The sequence below is a fragment of the Lachancea lanzarotensis genome, scaffold LALA0S09, assembly GCF_000938715.1.
Source record: "Lachancea lanzarotensis genome assembly LALA0, scaffold LALA0S09, whole genome shotgun sequence".
Taxonomy (NCBI): domain Eukaryota; kingdom Fungi; phylum Ascomycota; class Saccharomycetes; order Saccharomycetales; family Saccharomycetaceae; genus Lachancea; species Lachancea lanzarotensis.
This window is the reverse complement of record NW_019212887.1, coordinates 547,858-567,436: the sequence shown is the minus strand read 5'-3', so window position 1 is coordinate 567,436 and position 19,579 is coordinate 547,858. Positions and strand designations below refer to the sequence as shown.

General features: G+C 41.9%; 10 protein-coding genes across 10 annotated transcripts; 5 read left to right on the top strand and 5 right to left on the bottom strand.

The window, feature by feature from the left end:
• Window positions 1–220: 220 nt before the first annotated feature.
• HHT1 (LALA0S09e05908g1_1) lies at window positions 221–631 on the bottom strand (the record flags this gene model as incomplete). The annotated part of the gene is made up of 1 exon (XM_022770853.1): window positions 221–631. The coding sequence occupies one exon, from the start codon at window positions 629–631 to the stop codon at window positions 221–223; it is 411 nt and encodes a 136-aa protein (XP_022630152.1).
• A 645-nt stretch (window positions 632–1,276) lies between these two features.
• On the top strand, window positions 1,277–1,588 carry HHF1 (LALA0S09e05886g1_1; the record flags this gene model as incomplete). Its single annotated transcript, XM_022770852.1, has 1 exon — window positions 1,277–1,588. The coding sequence occupies one exon, from the start codon at window positions 1,277–1,279 to the stop codon at window positions 1,586–1,588; it is 312 nt and encodes a 103-aa protein (XP_022630151.1).
• A 616-nt stretch (window positions 1,589–2,204) lies between these two features.
• LALA0_S09e05864g (LALA0S09e05864g1_1) lies at window positions 2,205–4,133 on the bottom strand (the record flags this gene model as incomplete). Its single annotated transcript, XM_022770851.1, has 1 exon — window positions 2,205–4,133. One exon carries the CDS (start codon window positions 4,131–4,133, stop codon window positions 2,205–2,207), a length of 1,929 nt encoding a protein of 642 aa, XP_022630150.1.
• Window positions 4,134–6,032: 1,899 nt separating this feature from the next.
• On the top strand, window positions 6,033–8,291 carry LALA0_S09e05842g (LALA0S09e05842g1_1; the record flags this gene model as incomplete). The annotated part of the gene is made up of 1 exon (XM_022770850.1): window positions 6,033–8,291. One exon carries the CDS (start codon window positions 6,033–6,035, stop codon window positions 8,289–8,291), a length of 2,259 nt encoding a protein of 752 aa, XP_022630149.1.
• A 1,141-nt stretch (window positions 8,292–9,432) lies between these two features.
• LALA0_S09e05820g (LALA0S09e05820g1_1) lies at window positions 9,433–11,376 on the bottom strand (the record flags this gene model as incomplete). Its single annotated transcript, XM_022770849.1, has 1 exon — window positions 9,433–11,376. The coding sequence occupies one exon, from the start codon at window positions 11,374–11,376 to the stop codon at window positions 9,433–9,435; it is 1,944 nt and encodes a 647-aa protein (XP_022630148.1).
• An 878-nt stretch (window positions 11,377–12,254) lies between these two features.
• On the bottom strand, window positions 12,255–13,340 carry FBA1 (LALA0S09e05798g1_1; the record flags this gene model as incomplete). Its single annotated transcript, XM_022770848.1, has 1 exon — window positions 12,255–13,340. One exon carries the CDS (start codon window positions 13,338–13,340, stop codon window positions 12,255–12,257), a length of 1,086 nt encoding a protein of 361 aa, XP_022630147.1.
• A 1,289-nt stretch (window positions 13,341–14,629) lies between these two features.
• Window positions 14,630–16,009, top strand: LALA0_S09e05776g (LALA0S09e05776g1_1; the record flags this gene model as incomplete). The annotated part of the gene is made up of 1 exon (XM_022770847.1): window positions 14,630–16,009. One exon carries the CDS (start codon window positions 14,630–14,632, stop codon window positions 16,007–16,009), a length of 1,380 nt encoding a protein of 459 aa, XP_022630146.1.
• Window positions 16,010–16,036: 27 nt separating this feature from the next.
• MPE1 (LALA0S09e05754g1_1) lies at window positions 16,037–17,227 on the bottom strand (the record flags this gene model as incomplete). The annotated part of the gene is made up of 1 exon (XM_022770846.1): window positions 16,037–17,227. The coding sequence occupies one exon, from the start codon at window positions 17,225–17,227 to the stop codon at window positions 16,037–16,039; it is 1,191 nt and encodes a 396-aa protein (XP_022630145.1).
• Window positions 17,228–17,972: 745 nt separating this feature from the next.
• TOA2 (LALA0S09e05732g1_1) lies at window positions 17,973–18,323 on the top strand (the record flags this gene model as incomplete). Its single annotated transcript, XM_022770845.1, has 1 exon — window positions 17,973–18,323. One exon carries the CDS (start codon window positions 17,973–17,975, stop codon window positions 18,321–18,323), a length of 351 nt encoding a protein of 116 aa, XP_022630144.1.
• Window positions 18,324–18,450: 127 nt separating this feature from the next.
• Window positions 18,451–19,545, top strand: TAP42 (LALA0S09e05710g1_1; the record flags this gene model as incomplete). Its single annotated transcript, XM_022770843.1, has 1 exon — window positions 18,451–19,545. One exon carries the CDS (start codon window positions 18,451–18,453, stop codon window positions 19,543–19,545), a length of 1,095 nt encoding a protein of 364 aa, XP_022630143.1.
• Between the last annotated feature and the right edge of the window lie 34 nt (window positions 19,546–19,579).

Sequence of the window (19,579 nt, the reverse complement as noted above, 5' to 3'; positions counted from 1 at the left end):
GAGGTTTTTTCTTAACGTCAAACTAATACCACACAACTAGCGCAGCAATGTGGACATACATATTGTTTCGTGAAGCATTCATTGAATAAAACCTATTATACAACTTATTATAAACCTATTGAGAACGAGAGTAGCTTTAATTATATCATGCCAACCCGTCTCTTTGTGAAAAACCCGAAGAGCTAAGAAAAAAATCCTAAACACGCCATAAACCCACGGTTTAAGATCTCTCACCTCTTAATCTTCTGGCCAACTTGATGTCCTTCTTTTGGATGGTGACACGCTTGGCGTGGATGGCAGCCAAGTTGGTGTCCTCGAATAGCGAGACCAAGTAGGCTTCGACGGATTCTTGAAGAGCACCGATGGCAGAGGACTGGAATCTCAAGTCGGTCTTGAAGTCTTGAGCGATTTCACGCACAAGTCTTTGGAAAGGAAGCTTTCTGATCAAAAGTTCAGTAGATTTCTGGAATCTTCTGATTTCTCTTAGAGCAACGGTACCTGGCTTATATCTGTGAGGCTTCTTGACACCACCGGTAGATGGAGCAGATTTTCTAGCGGCCTTGGAAGCCAATTGCTTTCTTGGGGCTTTACCACCAGTAGACTTTCTTGCGGTTTGCTTGGTTCTAGCCATTGTTGTTACTTTATGTTTGAGATGATTTCTAATTCATAAAAAGATGTAAGTAAGTAGGAAAAGTTTAAATTTCCAAAACCCTCTCCTTATATACCAAATATTTGGGACTCAACACCTTTTTGCGGCTAATCAATACTTTTACTCCTGGATGCGTTTGCCCATAGTTAAAGACTGATTCAACTACGGGCGAAAACAGGCTGATTCAGAAAAAAACTTAGTTTCGCGCGTACAAACAGGTCCGGGTGTGATATTTCTTCCTTGTTTTGCGGGTAACTTGAGCTCTGAAAAATATATTTCCTGGTGATCCAGTCCAAGATATTCGTGCTTGTTCGTAATATTAAATTCTGTTTATGCGCATATTCTGGTCCGCAATAAATTATAGCGTATTTAGTTACCCAATACGGAGGCGGGACCAGTATGTTCGCGCTTAAAGGGCGAACATTTGAGCCCAACAAGTTCGATGGGAATCTAGGAGATAGTTGAAAGGGTAAGGGTGAAGCGGCTTTTGAGGTGAGTGGCGCTGGTTGTCTTGTGTCAATGGAAGTGTATAAAAAGAGGCTTCAAATTTTAGGGAGAAGAAACGTATCAGTACTGAACTCCTCAGGAATAGACATATTCAACAACATATACACACAATAATCAAAAATGTCCGGTAGAGGAAAAGGTGGTAAAGGTCTAGGTAAAGGTGGTGCCAAGCGTCACAGAAAGATTCTTAGAGACAACATCCAAGGTATCACTAAGCCTGCTATCAGAAGACTTGCCAGAAGAGGTGGTGTCAAGCGTATTTCTGGTTTGATCTACGAAGAAGTCAGAGCTGTGCTCAAATCGTTCTTGGAGTCGGTTATCAGAGACGCTGTCACCTACACTGAACACGCTAAGAGAAAGACCGTCACTTCGCTGGACGTTGTTTACGCTCTGAAGAGACAAGGTAGAACCTTGTACGGTTTCGGTGGTTGAAAATATCGTATCTAATATTGATATAGTTTGTACATTAAAAGATGACTGGTTCGGGTTTACGAAAAGATTTTAGAATATGGAGGCATACTCAGGTGAATGGAAATTGTGTATGATGAAGAGGTTTTGATCCCAGGTAATGCTTGGAAATCAAAGATGGGCTGAATTGTAGTGTGTGTGTTTTCGTACATTATGAGTATTCTTAATGTTATGTTTATGATGAACTGAATATGCTAAACCGGTACTACAATATATAATTGCCAGTATACACCATGTAGAAGTATCAACAGAAACAGAAGACAAAGACGTAGTTCGCTTGAAAGCTTATAACACTTAAGCTCAAGAATGAGGTAAAAGTTCTTTAAATTTGACTAAATCTTATGACGCAATTCCTTTTTGTAGTTTTTGTTGCTTACTTCGTAGCACTAAGCGCTTAACTATCAATGCTCTCACAAGCTCCTCAGACGACAACAGAGATGAAGAGTGACAGCCTAAACTAAAGGAGGGCACATTCAATTTAGACACTGTAAAATTAAAAACATAAAATATTCATTTTTCTGATAGCGATATCGAGATCCTCGAGTGGGACCCTTCGAGTTTTCAGCATCGTAAGCCATCACTAATCGTCTTTACTTATCTTGACGTAGATCCCATCTCTGCATTTCAGGCAAGGGTATCCTTCTGCGACTTGACTTCCCGCGATTTGTCTCCTAACTTTGGCAATCCTTGATCTTCTGAATGAAGCGAGTTGAGCATGCTTCAAAATGTGATCGCAGTCGTTTTTGTAGCATTTCAATGACAAGCTCCGCAAGCTGCGTTTGCATTGCTCGCAGATACGGCGATACGTCGACCTATCCCATGGCAAACGATACCAATGGGTCGTACGTGTAGTTTTACATGATACGCAACCTGTAACGGCATTTGCCTGACCACGATCATTTCCCCCTATTAACTTCGAGCTTCCTACAACAATTTGGTCAGACATTAATAGTTTGCATTCATCAGAGCACACCAAACCAAATACTTCCTGCTCACCATTACTTTCCATAATGAATCTAAACCTGTTAGGATTCAAATTTATGTCTTCATCATTGAACCCTTGATGCTTCTCAAAGTAGGTGTCTACGGCGTCAATTTCAAATAAAGCAGTTTCTTCATCGTCCGATACCACACTGGAGTCATCCGGATTGTTGTAATCCTCTTCGGACAGCATATCATTTATACCAGCGGACTTCTGACCTTCCTGATCTTCAAATTCCTCTACATCCTCATTGCGATCTTTTTGGATTGGTGGATTTCTTTTCCTTTCACAGGAGCACCGGTTTAAAATAGACTGCAAAGTCTCTTGATTAGTCCCTCCAAAGAGGTTGAAAGTCCAAGCATCACTTTCGTGGTATCCCAGTTTGTGCATTCTTTCATGGTAAAAATAAACCGTAACATTCAAACCTAGTGAGCGCGCTATGGCGTTTATTGCATCACGAACCGGAGGTAGTACTGTCACGATTTTCGCTCTTATCAAGTTATCCTGAATCCGCGTGCTGCCATCGGCATCGATGAGACCGGCTAAAAAAGCTTCTCGAACAATTTTTTGGTCAGTACTCAAGAATTTCGGCACTCTTTTCGCCTCTCCCCTACGTCCATTTTCCCAAAACTTTAACCCCGATAGTACCTCACAAATTGGACTCTTTTGGTATAAGTTACGCACCGTTCCGCTGTAAGTGTGCAAGTATCCTGTGGCGTTCTTGCCACCACTTGGACCTACCTTTTTAATTACCAATTCCATACCCCACAATTTAGCATTCCTTTTGAGGCGGCCACTAATATCGTGATCCTCAGAATGTAATGCAAAAATTGGACCTCTTTTGTAACCATTACCAACCCAAAATCCAAGTAACCACGCCATACCTTCCAATGCTTTCATTGTTACCGCCCGCTCGAAATGGTTTTCTAACCAAGATAGTAAAACAGGATTTTCAAAATAAATCGGGTAGAAGCTCAAACCGGTCGAAGTTCTTGGTGCTGCCGTCAAGCACTCCAAATCACCCACTTCGCAATCCCAAAATATCAACTTATCTGGGTATGGAGCCATTGTTTCAGCAATATACTTATTTGCTGCGTAGTCGTCACCATCATGCCTGAAAATCTTGTCTTTGTTTTTGACTAAAGCGATTTCCCGACCATCTTTGGTTTTTCCAACCGCCATTTGGTGAATTCCAATAACCCTATTACCGTTACTCCGACGAGAGTCCTTCTTGACTTGAAAAGTTGCAAATTTCAGTGATTGACGCGATGCACATGCAAACTCAAAGAGTCCACAAGGAGGTGAACGGGTCGGATCTTTCAGATGAGCAGTATGGTTACTGGCTTGGCGAATTTTCACTGTATCGGTGACTTGACAGGGCACAGCAATTATCTCAACAGCTGTTCCATCATCTTTCATTAGCTTATCACCCACGGAGATATTTTCGATTGCGCGTTGCTCGCCATCGGCCATCATGAACTTAGTCCCCGCGACGAAGCCGCCCAGGAAGTTCGTGGTGCCCGGCATACTAAGACTTGGTGCTATCTTGATCTCATCAAAAATCCTGCAAAGTTCGAAATAGAAACTCCCGTTTTAATAGTAATTCCTATGTTTCATTCTGGTTTCATTCTTGTCAAGTTAAGATGCTCCACGATGGTGTCTTTCTTGGCTAAAAGTAATCAAGAGTGTCTCAGAGTTTGGTTACTTCTGATCAGCGGTTTTGACCTAGAAAGGCATGTTTCAAATTCGTTTTCAACCTGAAGTTAGCAACAACTGTTTCTTTCCAAAACGAATCGGAATCCGAGTGTTTGAGTAAACAGATGAGCCTAGACTATTAGATTTTCAGTGGAATGATGCTAAGCTTATGAATTTAATGGAGTGCATCACATCAAAAGTAGCCAGAGAAAGCGATATATTTCAATTTTTGAAATTCAGCAGCTCGATGAAATCTTTTGTAGCGAACTACATAGACTAGATTTTCGGTGGGGATTAACACATCATTTACGGATACTACAGCAGCCCTGCTTTTCATCATTTCAAACAGTAAATGACTGAAATACCAAGCATAAAGAAACGACTTCGATCAAATTCGAGTGAATTGTACTGAAAAGTTGTAAAGGGCGGTCACTAATGGGAGGACCAACGGATCTAAGGTATAGCAACTCATCGACGCCCCAACATTGAGCCAACAGAAGTATTTTTGTTCCATTGAATGTTAAACTCGAAGCCATTGATGAGTGATGAGGTGAAAATTTACGTTTTGGACCTTATTATGGAAGAGGATATTTATTGTGACACAATGCAAACCCCCAATTCAGCCTAATGCTAACTACGTAATAGCACGGCCATTTGAATGCTTTTTCAAAAACTGGCGCTTGTTGATCTCGGACTTTTCGCTGTAGAATTTGCTGGGAAATTGCCAACCTTTGACAGCGACAACACTTTGGTATTGAGTAACAAAATGTCATGAGCATTTGCCTGAAAACACACGCGACACTGACGCGGCACATCAAGCACCACTCATTGAATTTACCAGTTGAAGCATCAAAAACCACTCTAGGCTCACTTAAAGAACCGGAGGGTTAATATAAATGGTGATACCTTTAGCTGAACATGCTCAGGTTACCCATAGCTCAAGAATTTCAAGAAACTTTACAAATATTCACAACATGGCTCTGACTACATACTTTACCACTGTACAGTCAGTAGCGCATTGTTGTTAATCTACAAGCCACCGCTGGCGCTTGCAATTGTACAGTAATACTGTTTCAGTACTGTTGCAATGTTCTTGATTGCGCAAAATGCGCCTTTACGTTTCCAAACTACAAGTGATTCTTGTACTTTGACTGAATAGTAATTTTACGCTGTTTCAATTGTTATATCGATCAGTTGCTCTACCGAATGAGTCAACCGAACAGCTGACAAAATCATCAAGAGACAAATAGCTTCTCAAGCCGACCCTGTACGACAGATTTTATGAAACGCATCATTCACTAACTTTAGTCGAGTCCATTTAACTTGGAGAATTCGACCGCGGTCTTCAATTATTGAGCATGCAGGTGTTGCATTTCCCTTGCTTGTTTTTGAGAGAATGTAAATAAACCGTCGAGAAAAATCTTAAATGAGACTGGCTTGTGAGTCACAGCATGAAGTAATCTAGACCTGCTATTCCTTGCCTAGAAAATGTGTAGGAAACGGTTCTAGCTGCAGTTGAATTCCATGTAAATATTGCTCATGCTTTATTATGTACCCTCTCTCCAAGTTAATCGTACTTACTCAGAAATATACGAAAAATGTATAAAAGAAGGAGCTTTTGGTGTGAGAAGCACGATGATCAGATCCTTATTATCAGTGCCACAACCACTCCTGGCAATTTCAATGACTCTATAAGCAAAAGACTTTACATGTCCTTCGACTTTTGCTTCGATGAATAAGGCAATCTCTAAGAAGCTACTATCATATCGAAAGGCACTGCCTAAAGTTGATGAGCGGTTAGATGAGAGCTCATCGCAGCAATGCAATGATGATATGGTATTCACGTTCGCTGCAGAAATGGCAGATCTGGGGTATTCTTTCTCTGATAGCGCATTAAAATATTTGAAATCGCTTTCTATATCCTCCTTGCAGTTGTTCAGATCTACTACCAGAGAGGTCTTGGAGGAAGCACTTGGAGCTGATAAGAAATATGTACCCCTGTTTCGACAATTTCCAGAAAGCATTCCAGATAGGACCGTATTGGTTGAAGCTGTGCATGAAAGACTCGACGACTATGGCTACTTGCTATATTACGTGGTATACGGACATTGGTCCTCGGATGAGTACAACGGTTCATTTTTTGGTAGACCGTTTTCAGATGCTGAGATTCAGGACCCCATAGAGCGCCCAAATCTCGTAAACCAAAGGAAAATGGTCGCATTAGACATTGTAGGCGAGGAAGTCATTTTGGAGCTATTCCAAAACTTGATTAGCACACCTACTTCTACAACTGCATCTGATAAAGGGTTTATCAAAGAAGTCATCAATAGGAATGATTCTTGGTCTTTGGCATTACCGGAAATCATTCCTAATAAAGAAAACCTAATGGTTGTTATCACCTATGCTGTTGAACATGCAGGTTCTTTCAATGATAAGTTACAAAAAATGTTTTCCACATTCATGAAAACCGCTACAGATGTATTACGTCTCGCTGCGGCACTTTCAGGGTCAGATGTTTCTCTCACGGAACATACACGCTTTAAGCTGTCTATTTCACAGCGCAAGTTTTTAATGTCTATGTTAGACAAGCTGGACCGCACTTTGGCACTGGAAGATATGCTCAGGTTCCGTGGGCTATGGCTTGTCCTTGCCAAATACTTACATGTGAACGCATACGATAAACGATATCCAAATGCCACCAAGATCATTCACACTATAAGGTCAAATCCGAAATCCATCGAGACGTTCAACAGAACCATTGAAAACTCGTTACTTGCAATAGGAACTGCTCAGGATTCTAGAAACATGAAAGCCGAATTGAACAAAATATTGAACACATTGAAAAGCAGGCCAGGTGACTTTGCGCGGAGACTGGATCACCTATTGCGGCTCTCCTCATCATCAGAGCAAGAAATACTTCTTGAAGAGTTTTTCAAAGTCACTTCTAACATTGCAACTCCACTCCTATTGAATTTGTCAACGCATTTCCGTTATCGGAGAGACAAGTCGCCTATTCGAGTCTATCTGCCCAAGGGCTCTTCGACCAACGTGCTTATTGAGAACGAAGATAAGAGAGTCACTCTTCCGGACGAAATATGTCTCCGACTGGAGAATGGAATAGATGATACACTCATCAACAGATTTAAAAAACTGGACTGTCTGGGGAACGTGTACATTGATCCAGAACTAGAAGATTTTATAGTCCCCATGGACATGCGAAATGTATCCGAATCGCTACGAACATTAGCCCGAGGATCCAAAATCAAGTTCGACAAAGAGGCCAAGGTCATTAGGTTATTCCTATATTGGGAGAACATATCAGAGTGGACACCACAGTATAGGTCACGGGTAGATGTTGATTTGTCTTGTCTACAGCTTGGAGACAACTTTGAGAACCAAGGCGAAATAGGCTACTATAATTTGAAAAATAGTGGGATCACACACTCGGGAGATATAACCGATGCACCAAACGGTGCGGCTGAGTTCATTGACATTGATTTAGAAGCTTTAAGATTGCAGCATCCCGATACCCGTTATCTGGGTATGACGGTCAACTCTTACACTGGTCAACCTTTCGATACTTTTGTGGCAAAGGCGGGGTTCATGCTTAGAGATGGCGTTAGTGGCAATTTTTTCGAACCAAAAACAGTCGAACAAAAGTTTGATGTAATTTCTACAGCCAAATTTATTGTCCCGATGGTTTTGGATATCAAGCTAAATGTTATTATTTGGCTAGATGTTGGTATTCGTCAAAGGCAACTCCATTCCGTTAACTTGAACGCAAAGAGTTCAGAAGTCGGGTCACTGGTAGAATATGCAGTTAACATTTATCGCGAAAAGTGTAACTTGCTAAAACTTTTTAAGCTGCACGCTGAGGCGCGTGCAGCTAGCTTTTCTGATAGACTTGTGTCCGATAAGAGCTACGACACAATTTTCGACACTGAATTTGCATCCAAAATAGATGAGATAATGGGAAAGTTTCTTTTGTGAAATGCAGCACTATGACATCGGACTTGAGCATCGATTATTAAATGATTTAACTTTTGTGTTTCTAGCAGCACGGTTTTGAGCATCCTTCTTCCACCCCAGTAATATTGATGTACACCGCTCAAATAATATCTGCTAGTTGTGTTTGATAGCACGAGTAACGCATCCTTCTCTCCATCTCCCATCTTTTAAGTGCCACCGTGTTACTACTATCTATCAATTGTTACAGCACGTTATTGGCATCCTTCTACATAGTTAATCTCACAATATATACCGCCAATAAAATATCTGTTTCGATACAATAGGGACACCGATGAGTTGTTTGTGCATTTGAATCAGTGACCTTTGACAATATTTTTCGTAGTCTGGACGGATATTGGTAGTGATAATGCCAAGTCAGGTTATGACACCTTAAGGCGGATTGATGGAAAAGTTTGGCACATAAGGTCCCTGCGTTCACTATAAAGAGTGTACAAAACTGGCTGAGAGTGAAAGCAAGCGCTAGATCCTCAGGCAGAAATGCTTAGTATAACGAGTAAAATCGCTGGTAGCCGAGTCAACTGACGAGTGAAACTTTTCAAGTTCAGCATGAAACTACCTTGAACAAAAAGACGACTCTGCATCTCCTTTCTTGTGTACAACGATAACTATCAGCTCTTCAGGTGCTGTAAGTTATCCAATGCCAAAATCAAAATGAAACACCTTAACGAAGTGAGCGCTGGAGCTAGTGCTTGTATTTTGTCATTCTTTATTTAGATATCATTCATTACTTAGGTCACTTCAAGTTACTAGCCATATCATAGTAAGGCGTGGTTAAAGTATGCTTGAGCGATTGATAGCTTTAGCAATCAATTGTTGATAGTGGTGATTGTATCAAAAATGATTTAACAACTGAGGGCGTTAGCGATTGTGAATATAAGAACGGCAGTAATAACGATTGAGATTGATAACTTTACAGTTCGACAAGTGATGGTCGAACTCCTCAACTTTGTGGGATACGCGTAAAAATAATCATGTCAACAAAAGAGGTACTTAGTAGCGACGTTTTGAGCGTTCTAAGGTTGAGAAATGGTTGAGGATTGAGCAAGTATCCAGCAATCAGGATCCTTTAGAATGGTGAAAATTTAGCTTCGTGAGACCATGGCTAGTCGTCGTCGTCGTCACCCATCTTGACGTAAATCCCATCTCTGCATTTTGTGCAGGGGTATCCTTCTGTAATTTGACTTCCCGCGATTTGTTTCCTAACTTTGGCAATTCTTGATCTTCTGAATGAAGTGAGTTGAGCTTGTTTTAAAATATGATTGCAGTCACTTTTATAGCATTTCAGTAACAAGCTTCTAAAGCTGCGTGCGCATGGCTTGCAGATACGGTGATACGTCAACTTATCCCACGGCAATCGATACCACTCGGGCGTACGCGTACTTTTACATGATATGCAACCTGTGACGGCATTTACCTGATCACTATCATTTTCCCCTATTAACTTTGAGCTTCCTACAGCGACTTGATCAGATGTTAAAAGATTGCAATCATCAGAGCACACCAAACCAAATACTTCCTGCTTACCATTTGGTTCCATGGTAAATGTGACCCTGTTTGGATTCAAAATGATGTCTTCGCCAGTGAGTCCTTGATGCTTCTCAAAGTAGGTGTCTGTAGTGTCAATTTCAAATACAGCGGTTTCTTCATCGTCTGACAAATAGCAGGAATCATCAGAATCGTTAGAATCTTCTTCGGCAAGCATTTCTTTTCGAATAGAAGATCTCTGATCTTCCTCATCTTCCTGATCTTCAAACTCCTCAACATCCCTAGTTTTCGCTAATTGAATCGGTGGATTTCTTTTCCTTTCGCAGGAGCACCGACTTAGAATAGACTGCAAGGTGTCTAGGTTTGTTCCTTTGAATAGATTAAAGGTCCAAGCATCACTTTCGTGGTATCCAAGCTTGTGCATTCTTTCGTGGTAAAAAAAAACCGTAACATTCAAACCTAGTGAGCGTGCTATAGCGTAAATTGCATCACGTACGGAAGGTAGAACTGTCACGATTTTTATTCTGATCAGGTTATCCTGGATTCGTGTGCATCCATCAGAGTCGATTAAACCGGCTAAGAAAGCTTCTCGAACAATTCTTTGATCAGTACTCAAGAATTTTGGAACTCTTTTAGCTGCTCCTCGACGTCCATTTTCCCAAAATCCTAAACCAGATAGAACTTCACAAATTGGACTTTTATGATACAAATTGCGCAACGTTCCACTGTAAGTGTGCAAGTATCCTATAGCTTTATAGCCATCACTTGGACCTTCCTTTTTAATTATCAAATCCATACCCCACAGTTCGGCATTTCTTTTGAGGCGGCCATTGACATCATGATCCCCTGAATGCAATGCAAACATTGGACCTCTTCGGTGACCATCGCCTACCCAAAATCCAAGTAACCATGCCATACCTTCCAATGCTTTCTGTGTTACTGCCCGGTCAAAATGTTTTTCTAACCAAGATTGCAAGACATGATTCTCGAAATAAAGCGGATAGTAGCTCAGACAAGTTGAAGTTCTTGGTGCTGAGGTCAGGTACTCCAAATCACCCACTTCGCAATCCCAGAATATCAACTGATCAGGATATGGAGCCATTGTTTCAGCAATGTATTTATTTGCTGCGTATTCGTCACCATGATGTCTGAAAAGCTTGTCCCTATTTTTAACTAGAGCGATCTCTCGACCATCTTTGGTTCTCGCAACCGCCATTTGGTGAATACTGATAACCCTTTTACCATTACTCCGAAAAGAGTCCTTCTTGACTTGATACGTTCCAAAGTTCAATGATTGGCGCCATGCACATGTAAAGTCAAGAAGTCCCCAAGGAGGTTTACGGTTAGAGTCTCTAAGATGAGCAGTGTGCTTACTAGTTTGACGAATCTTCACTGTATCGGTGACTTGACAGGGCACAGCAATTATCTCAACAGCTGTTCCATCATCTTTCATTAGCTTATCACCCACAAGAACATTTTCGATTGCGCGCGGTTCGCCATTGGCCATCATGAACTTAGTTCCAGCGACGAAGCCGCCCAGGAAGTTCGTGGTATCTGGCATACTAACGCTTGGCACTGCCTTGATTTCATCGTAAATCCCGTCAACATCTGTAAAAGTAGTAATCTTTTGATTTTATTCTGATGTAGTGGGTACGCTACACCACTGAAGTGGTATGTCTCACTTTATCAGACATCTTTGTCACAACACATATTGCAATGGTGTATCATATTTTGGCGAGACAGCAGTGAGGTCCTGGAATGAACATGTCACATTTTCCCAAAAAATGCGGAACAATGGAACTTTGGGGGTAGTAGGGGGGCTCACTTGTGCTCTCTGAAGAGATGTTTTATCATCTGATCCTGCAGTATCAGTTCGACTGACCCCGTCAGCAATGTTCAATTCATTAAATGCAACGATTCCCGCCAAATTCAACTTAGAGCACATCCAATGCATAGTTTAGTTGGAGATCTTAAGCAAGCATGAAACCAGGTCACATATCTGGTTACATTTGTCAATAGTACCCTGGAGAGGCATTTCCTACTGGCAGCTACTGATCTACATCACAATTCTTCAATCCGAACTAGCGTTGCTTATGATGATTTTGACGTCGAAAATATCTTCCAATTAATCAAGTAACGACACACGCGTATATAATGATCAATGATTTTAATTAAACACACGCAAATCGTAGTAGGTAAATATCATATCAAAGAAATGGTTTCATCAAGATGTCCCTTCAAAACTTATTGATTGCTTGCTGGATGAATCTCAATTGGAATTGATACATTCAGATCCAGCACTCGTTCAACATTCGATTCTGTTTACAACACCTTAGTTAATGAATACAATCAATCAAAAAAGTCACTATCGCTTTAAACGTTTCGCATTAGACATATAAAGTACGTACTGGTTCACCAACAGGATACCGATTACTCAGTTTACAATTGGTTAACAGTGTGGAAGATTTCCAAAGCCTCGACAATTCTCTTGGACATGGTCTTCTCACCTTCTCTAACCCACACTCTTGGGTCGTATTGCTTCTTGTTTGGCTTGTCAGCACCCTCTGGGTTACCAACCTGGGACATCAAGTAGTCCTTGTTCTTCAACACGTAGTCTCTGATACCTTCCAAGTAGGCGAATTGACAGTCAGTGTCGACGTTAACCTTGATGGCACCGTTGTTAATAGCGGTGTTGAAGTCTTCCTGGGAAGAACCGGAACCACCGTGGAAAACCAAGTACAATGGCTTGGATCCAGCTGGAGCCTTGATTTGCTCGGCAGCGTACTTCTGGAAGTCACCCAAGATCTCTGGTCTCAACTGGACGTTACCAGGTGAGTATACGCCATGGACGTTTCCGAACGCAGCGGCGATCGAAAAGTTAGGAGAGATAGGAGCTAGGGCCTTGTGGACAGCGAAGACGGTTGGAGGCTTGGTGTACAAGTCATCACGAGAGACGTGTTCGTTGTTGACACCATCTTCTTCACCACCGGTGATACCGATTTCCATTTCTAGCCATTGGTTCATCTTGGCCATTCTGGTGAAGTACTTGACACAGGTGGCGATGTTCTCGTCATCGGATTCTTCGGAAAGATCCAACATGTGAGAGGAGAATAGAGGCTCACCGTGTTGCTTGAAGTAAGCTTCGTCGGCCTCTAGCATACCGTCGAACCATGGGAGTAGCTTGGCGGCGCAGTGGTCGGAGTGTAGGACGACTGGGATACCGTAAGCTGGGGCAACGGCTCTGATGTAGTGGGCAGCGGCAATAGCACCTTGGATGGAGGCGTATTGGTCCTTGTTGGAGACACCCTTACCGGCAAAGTAGGCAGCACCACCGTTGGAGGTTTGCAAGATGATTGGAGCCTTGTGGTCTCTGGCGGCTTCCAAAGCGGCAATGACGGTGGAAGAGGTGGTGACGTTGATGGCTGGGATAGCGAACTTATGTTCGGTAGCGTAGTCGAACAAAGCTTTGACATCGTCGCCGACGATGACACCGGACTTTCTCTTTAGAATATCTAGAACACCCATTATTACTGATTGATAAATTGATTAGTTGAGTGGTGAGGGAAAAGAGTTGAAAATTAACACGAATGAGAATAGAAGATGAATTGATGAATTAAGACTACGAGGATGGTGCTTATATAGGTTGTCGTGGAATGGAGCATTTGCTGTAAAGCCCAAAAAAAAAAAACCGAGAACTACGCAATGGGACCATATCGATTGCGCGTGGTGGTGGTCGCGGTGGTGGTGGGTGGTGGTCGTAGTGGTGGTGGGTGGTGGTCGTAGTGGATGTTGATTTCTGGGCTGGTTTGCTTTTTTTCCTTTTTTTTTTTCCGTACCCTTTGGTTCTGGTTTGTCCAGATTGGAAATCGAGAAAGGCAGTGTGCACTGGGTTCTAAGTTACGGTGCCCGGCAAAACGAAACGTGCCGCCCGCGTTGTTTGACGAACAAAATCAGCAGTTTCTTCTGGCAAGTCTACATGGAAGGGAACGGGGGGAAGGGAGCGTTTAGGCCCTCTCGTGATGATGGGAGATGTTTTTTTTGCCTGGTGGTAGCTTAGACGAATGAAGGCTTCGAAATTTTGAGCCAAAAAAAAAATGACGTTTTCTGATGAAAAAAATTGGAAAGGCCACGTGAGTTTGAGCTTCCCAGGTATACTGGAAGTTAGGAAGCCAGGAAGTTGTAGGAAGCGCGAACGCGAAGAGGGGAGTAGGGAACCGTGCTTTCGGCGGCTACGAGGCGGTGAAAGAGATGTGTCAAAACGTCAGACGGAGGGAAAGAAATTATCAAAACGTCAGACGGAAGGAAAATTCTAAAACGTCAGACGCATGAAAATGTCAGTGTAAGAAATTAATTAATTTCTTAATTTAATGATGGACAAGAAAGGGGAGTCTCACAACTACACGAGAATTATCGTGATCGCAGTTACGTTCATCACCATGTTTGGACAGATAATTATTCGAGTTCCGTTTGTTGCGTCTGTGTGACTGCTTCCCATGCCTCTTAAATTCACCAAAGGATTCATAAACACTAATTACAACAATAAACATGACCGATTAGTATAAAGTGGTGCGGAAACACCGTGTCTCAAATTTCTAATTTTGACGAATAGCATGTAAGATTGTGAAAAACCCTTTGTCAAGATTTGGATACGTACTAGAGTGCTCACCACTCGGATCTTTTTGTAACGGAACAAACTCGATGGGGAAATCATCATTCACGAAAACGGACAGTTTAAAGGTACTTTAATAGACCTATAATTCACAGTTTGTATGTTACAATCGCACCTTCAAGTCCTCCTTAACAACCAATTGACAATGACCTTACCGGAAACTTTCAAGAACAACGATAAAGGAACCTTCGGTGCTTATACTGCCAGCGCTAGATGGCCCATCATCGTCGGTAACGCCATTGATGATATGCAGACAGAATTGGATACTTTAGATCCTAGCTGTGAAGCATTTAAGGATGGAAAGACGATCAAGGACCAATTGGTTTCATTAAGACAGGAGATACAATCTGATAAATCAATAAGGGCGTTCACACCTGAAGAAATCAAACTTGCTCAGGTACCAGACTCTTTCAACGACGTTATTAATTCGACCCCACAAACGTGGCAAACGGGCGGGTGGTTATTCTGTGAGATCTATTTGTATCGCAGAATCAACGTTTTGTTTCGCAGTTTCAAGTCTTGGGCCCATTTCGATATCTTTAACGGGCTCAAGCAATCCACTTTCCAAAAATCTATGATTGGCGTCGTGGAATTAGCCACCCGGTACCGTAAACTAGAATCTCAATTAAAGCAAGCGGATTCCGAAACACTTGAAATTCTATTCAAGGAGTTTATCGAGATTTCATTGTGGGGTAATGCCACAGATCTGTCTCTGTTAACCAATGCCACGCTAGAAGATATAAAGTCTTTACAAGGTGAAGAAGCAAGAAAGGCCTCTGAATCCAAGATTTTGATTAACGATACTTCAAAAGCATGGGCTCAATTGAATTCGTCCAATTCAAAGCAAGTTGATTTCGTGCTTGACAATTCAGGTTTTGAAGTCTATGCCGATTTAATGTTAGCACTTTTCTTGCTTGACACTGGTATTGCCAAAAAATGTATCTTTCACGCTAAAGATATACCATATATGGTAAGTGACTGCATGATCAAAGATTATGAATTATTGTTGGAAGATATGAGTTCCCCGGATTTTTTCGACTTAGCAGCACTAAAAGACGATGCTCAGAGTGGTCGGGATTCTTTGAACTTTCTTGTCAAGACCCTCAAACAACATGTTACTTCCGGTCAACTAGAATTCACTGAAGATTCTTTTTGGACTTTGGATTTGGATTACAGTCATATTGATCCTTCTGAGACTAAATATGGTGGTGCTCAAATACACAACAAGCTCCTGCAAAGCGATCTGGTAATTTTTAAAGGTGACTTGAATTACAGAAAACTAACTGGTGATAGAAAATGGCCTCGTACCACCGATTGGAAGACCGCAATTGGGCCATTGGCGAAAAATGGTTTGAAAACTTTGAGTTTAAGAACCTGTAAAGCTGATGTCGTTGTAGGATTAACTCCTGGGACAGACGAAAAGCTATGTGCTTTGTGGGAATCTGAGAAAACGACCGAACCTGGAGCATGGTGGTCTTCTAGTGGCAAATACGCTGTCATCTGCTTCAGTGATGGTGAGTTGTAAGTCAAAATATAACGTCAAATATTAAAATCATTGCTTGGTAGAATTTATGCTGGGTACAAACGGCATGGGGAACATAGGGAACGGCATGCCGAAAGGCGGTACTGGCATGGCTAACTTGGCTTTTTTAGCTGGTTCCAGGTCTTCGCCCTTACCTTTACGTTTTACGCTATGCTCATCCATAAATTTTTCGACTAGCTTTTTTTTCTCTTCATCTGGAACCAGTGAATCTAGAAGAATATCACTTTGGCTACAAGCGGGACATGTAAAATCATTTTCTACCAGCATGTCTTCCAAAGCTTGTCGCGAGAAATCTTTGCCGCAACATTTACTAGTTTTGACCGGATTTTTTAACAATCCACCGGTTATGGGACATTTCAGGTCATCCGGCAAATCTGGGAAATGACCTTTATCCCATATGATATCATTTTGATTCATGGCTCGCGACTGTTGCTTCCTCTGGTAATCTTCCCATGAATGTTGATCTGCGACTTGAACCACGAAACTTCCATCGTCGGTAACCATGATACGTTGTTGGGCCATCTCCTCAGGAGTCATGGTAGTTGGATCCACATTCACACTCTTGAGAAATTTTTTGGGGATACCTGTAGTCCGCCGTATGCGCTTGCCTTCGAAGTTAGGGTCAGAATTTGTGGGGCAATTTTTGATCCAGTGATCTTTGCCACCACACCGGTAACACATATAACCGGGAGGAGGAGGTCCTTCATCTTGACCCGCTACGTTACCGGTTTTATGGAACACTGGAGTTGCACCGGCCATATCTTGCTGGGTTTGCTGCCACTGACTTTCCTGATTGGCAAACATGCTCGCAATAGCGTCTTCTTCATTCATACCTTTGGTATTAGTAGCTTGTGTATTGACCGCAGGAACACTGCTACTAGTCTTGGTAACTCTTGGTTTACCAGTCACGTATCTAACGGCATTCCCAAGGGATATGCGTCCGTTAAGCCCATTTACCTTTATAGCGGGAGATCGCCGCGCTTCTACATTTGAGGACCGTGAGATAACCTGAGAATCGTCTTCGAGCTCTTCCCCACTGTCAGGATTGTAAAGTCGTAGTTGGAAATCAGTGCCATCTCCCAAACGGTTGTCCTGAATGATTTCTCTCTTCAAATCGAATACTGTTATACCGGTACCATCAAACAATATTCTTGACGACCCATTTTGTGACCTAAATTTGTAAAAGATAGTGCTGGACATGTAAAGTGGAATGTACAGACCTATAAAAGTGTTTATTGAGTCGCAGCTAAGGTGTTTGACAGATTTAGCTCATCGGTCTTTATGTCAGTTCCACTCAAGTTCTTAATTATATGTAGGTCAATTTAAATACCAAGTCACGTGATCCAGGTCTTCCGTGGTTTGGGCTTTGGATTTCAAAATCCTTCAATTCGCGAGCTTTTCATAGAGTGACGTTCAAGTCAACCATCACTCGGTATTATGAGATAACGCACACGAATCTACAAACAAATTTTGATTAATATGCAAAAATCACGTGATACAAGAATCATTATATCTCTGTTGTAGTAAAAGGTCTTTACCCATCTGCCAAAAGTTTCAATCGATCTGGTACCATCGGATCACTTATCAGAGGTGACTCAAAAACCTAAGTTTTGCCTTGAATTTTTGAAATTTCAGTACCGCATAAAGATGCTTGAAAACTTGAAGTTGTGAAAAGGGACGGAAATCAGCCCAAACAGCTCCAAGTACACTGGAAAATTTGAAGTGTTCCGCAAAGACTACTTGCAAGCCATTACTCCCAAAGCTTAACCTGTAAGGCTCTTGTTTATAGTTCCATCACTATTAACGACTGTATCTGATGGTTTCAAGTAAGGACATCTAACTACACTCAAGCCAGCAACATACTATCAAAACACGATAGTGCTTCTCTACCAGTACCAGACTTCATTTATTGGCTAAAGATATTAAGAATCCAAGTCTTGTCGTAATGAGTTCTTCTGGTTTCTACGAGCTGTATCGTCGAAGCACGGTTGGTTCCACACTGGTGGATGCACTCGATACCCTGATAAGTGACGGACGCATCGAGGCTTCACTCGCGATGAAAGTACTTGGTACATTCGATAGAGTGGTTGCTGAGACGCTCAAGGATAAGACACAGAGTAAGCTAACGTTTAAGGGTCATCTTGACACATATCGGTTCTGCGATGATGTGTGGACATTTATTATAAAGAATTGCAGCGTGAAGCTTGAACAAACAGAAGATGCTCAAGGCAACACCGTTGTGGTCGACAAAGTACGAATTGTGGCCTGCAATTCCAAGAAAACAGGTGAACAATAAGCGATGGTTTTTAGGTGTATTGTGTATCTTTTATGTAGTCTGGAAAATTAATGAATTTGGTTACTCGACATAGCACGACTTAAGAATCAAACGGCAACTAATCCATCAAGTGACCTCCAGTAACGTAATGTCGTCGGTGAAGGATCAGTTTCAACAGCTCGTGAACCAGGCTGAAACTCAAATAACCTCAAGCGGGCTTAGACAGGACTCTAAAGACTTCCAAGAACTTTTGACAAGCAACATCGCACAGTTTCTAGAATTGAAAAACTTGGTTTATTCTAAATTAGCACTCTTTAGTGACAATGAAGGACTTGAAGATTTGAGTACCTCTTCAATGCCTCTTCTGGCGCTCGATTATCACCTGGCATGGCTTCTATCCAGAAAGCAGGCCGTTCAATTGGACGACGTAAAAGACAGGAGCCGCATACGGCTAAAGTTCCTTCGCAAATCAGTACAGTTATACATGCAGCTGCTAATATCTTTACAGAATTATGGACTTGTCAGCTCAGAGTTGTCAAAAAAACTCGATAGTATGGATGATCCCTACGACCCAAAACTTGAAGACCTGTATCCGCAACCGAGTGACGCAAAAGATCTATCATCTGCACAGCTCAAAAGGCAACAAAAAATCGAAGCTCTGCAGTATGATAAGGAGTTAGAAGCCAAGTTAAATGTCTTAGAAATGAGAAGAAGTAAAGAAACCCTTGAAACCGACGATGAACTTGTTAGAGAGTTACAGAAGACTAAATTGCAACAGATTGCATCTAAAGCGATTCACGAGACAGAACAGATACTTTTTGAAATAGAACTGCTATTCAATTTGGTCGCAGGACCACCTCTACCTCCTGCAAATAAGGCAGTTGAAAGTGCCAGCGAGAAAACAGGTCCCTTGCAATATACCGAGAAATTAGAAACGCTCAACGTACCACTGATATCGAAAGCTGGAAAAGTTCTTCGCAATTTCACGCTTGTCGATCAGAAATCACAACTCAATAAGAAAGTCTTTGGGTTTGGTCAATACGGACCAACAATGTCAGTCGAAGAGTTTCTTGAACAAGAGTTTGAAAGCGGGCGAGTCCTTCAAGGCGGTGAAGAACATGCCGCCGAGCAAGACGAAGACAATCAAGACTGGCAAGATGCCCAGACTTATAAAGCTCGTGACTGGGATGAATTTAAGGAGTCTCACGCCAAGGGCAGCGGTAACACTATGAATCGCGGCTAATGGTACTATTTATCTTGTATCCACATTGATTTAT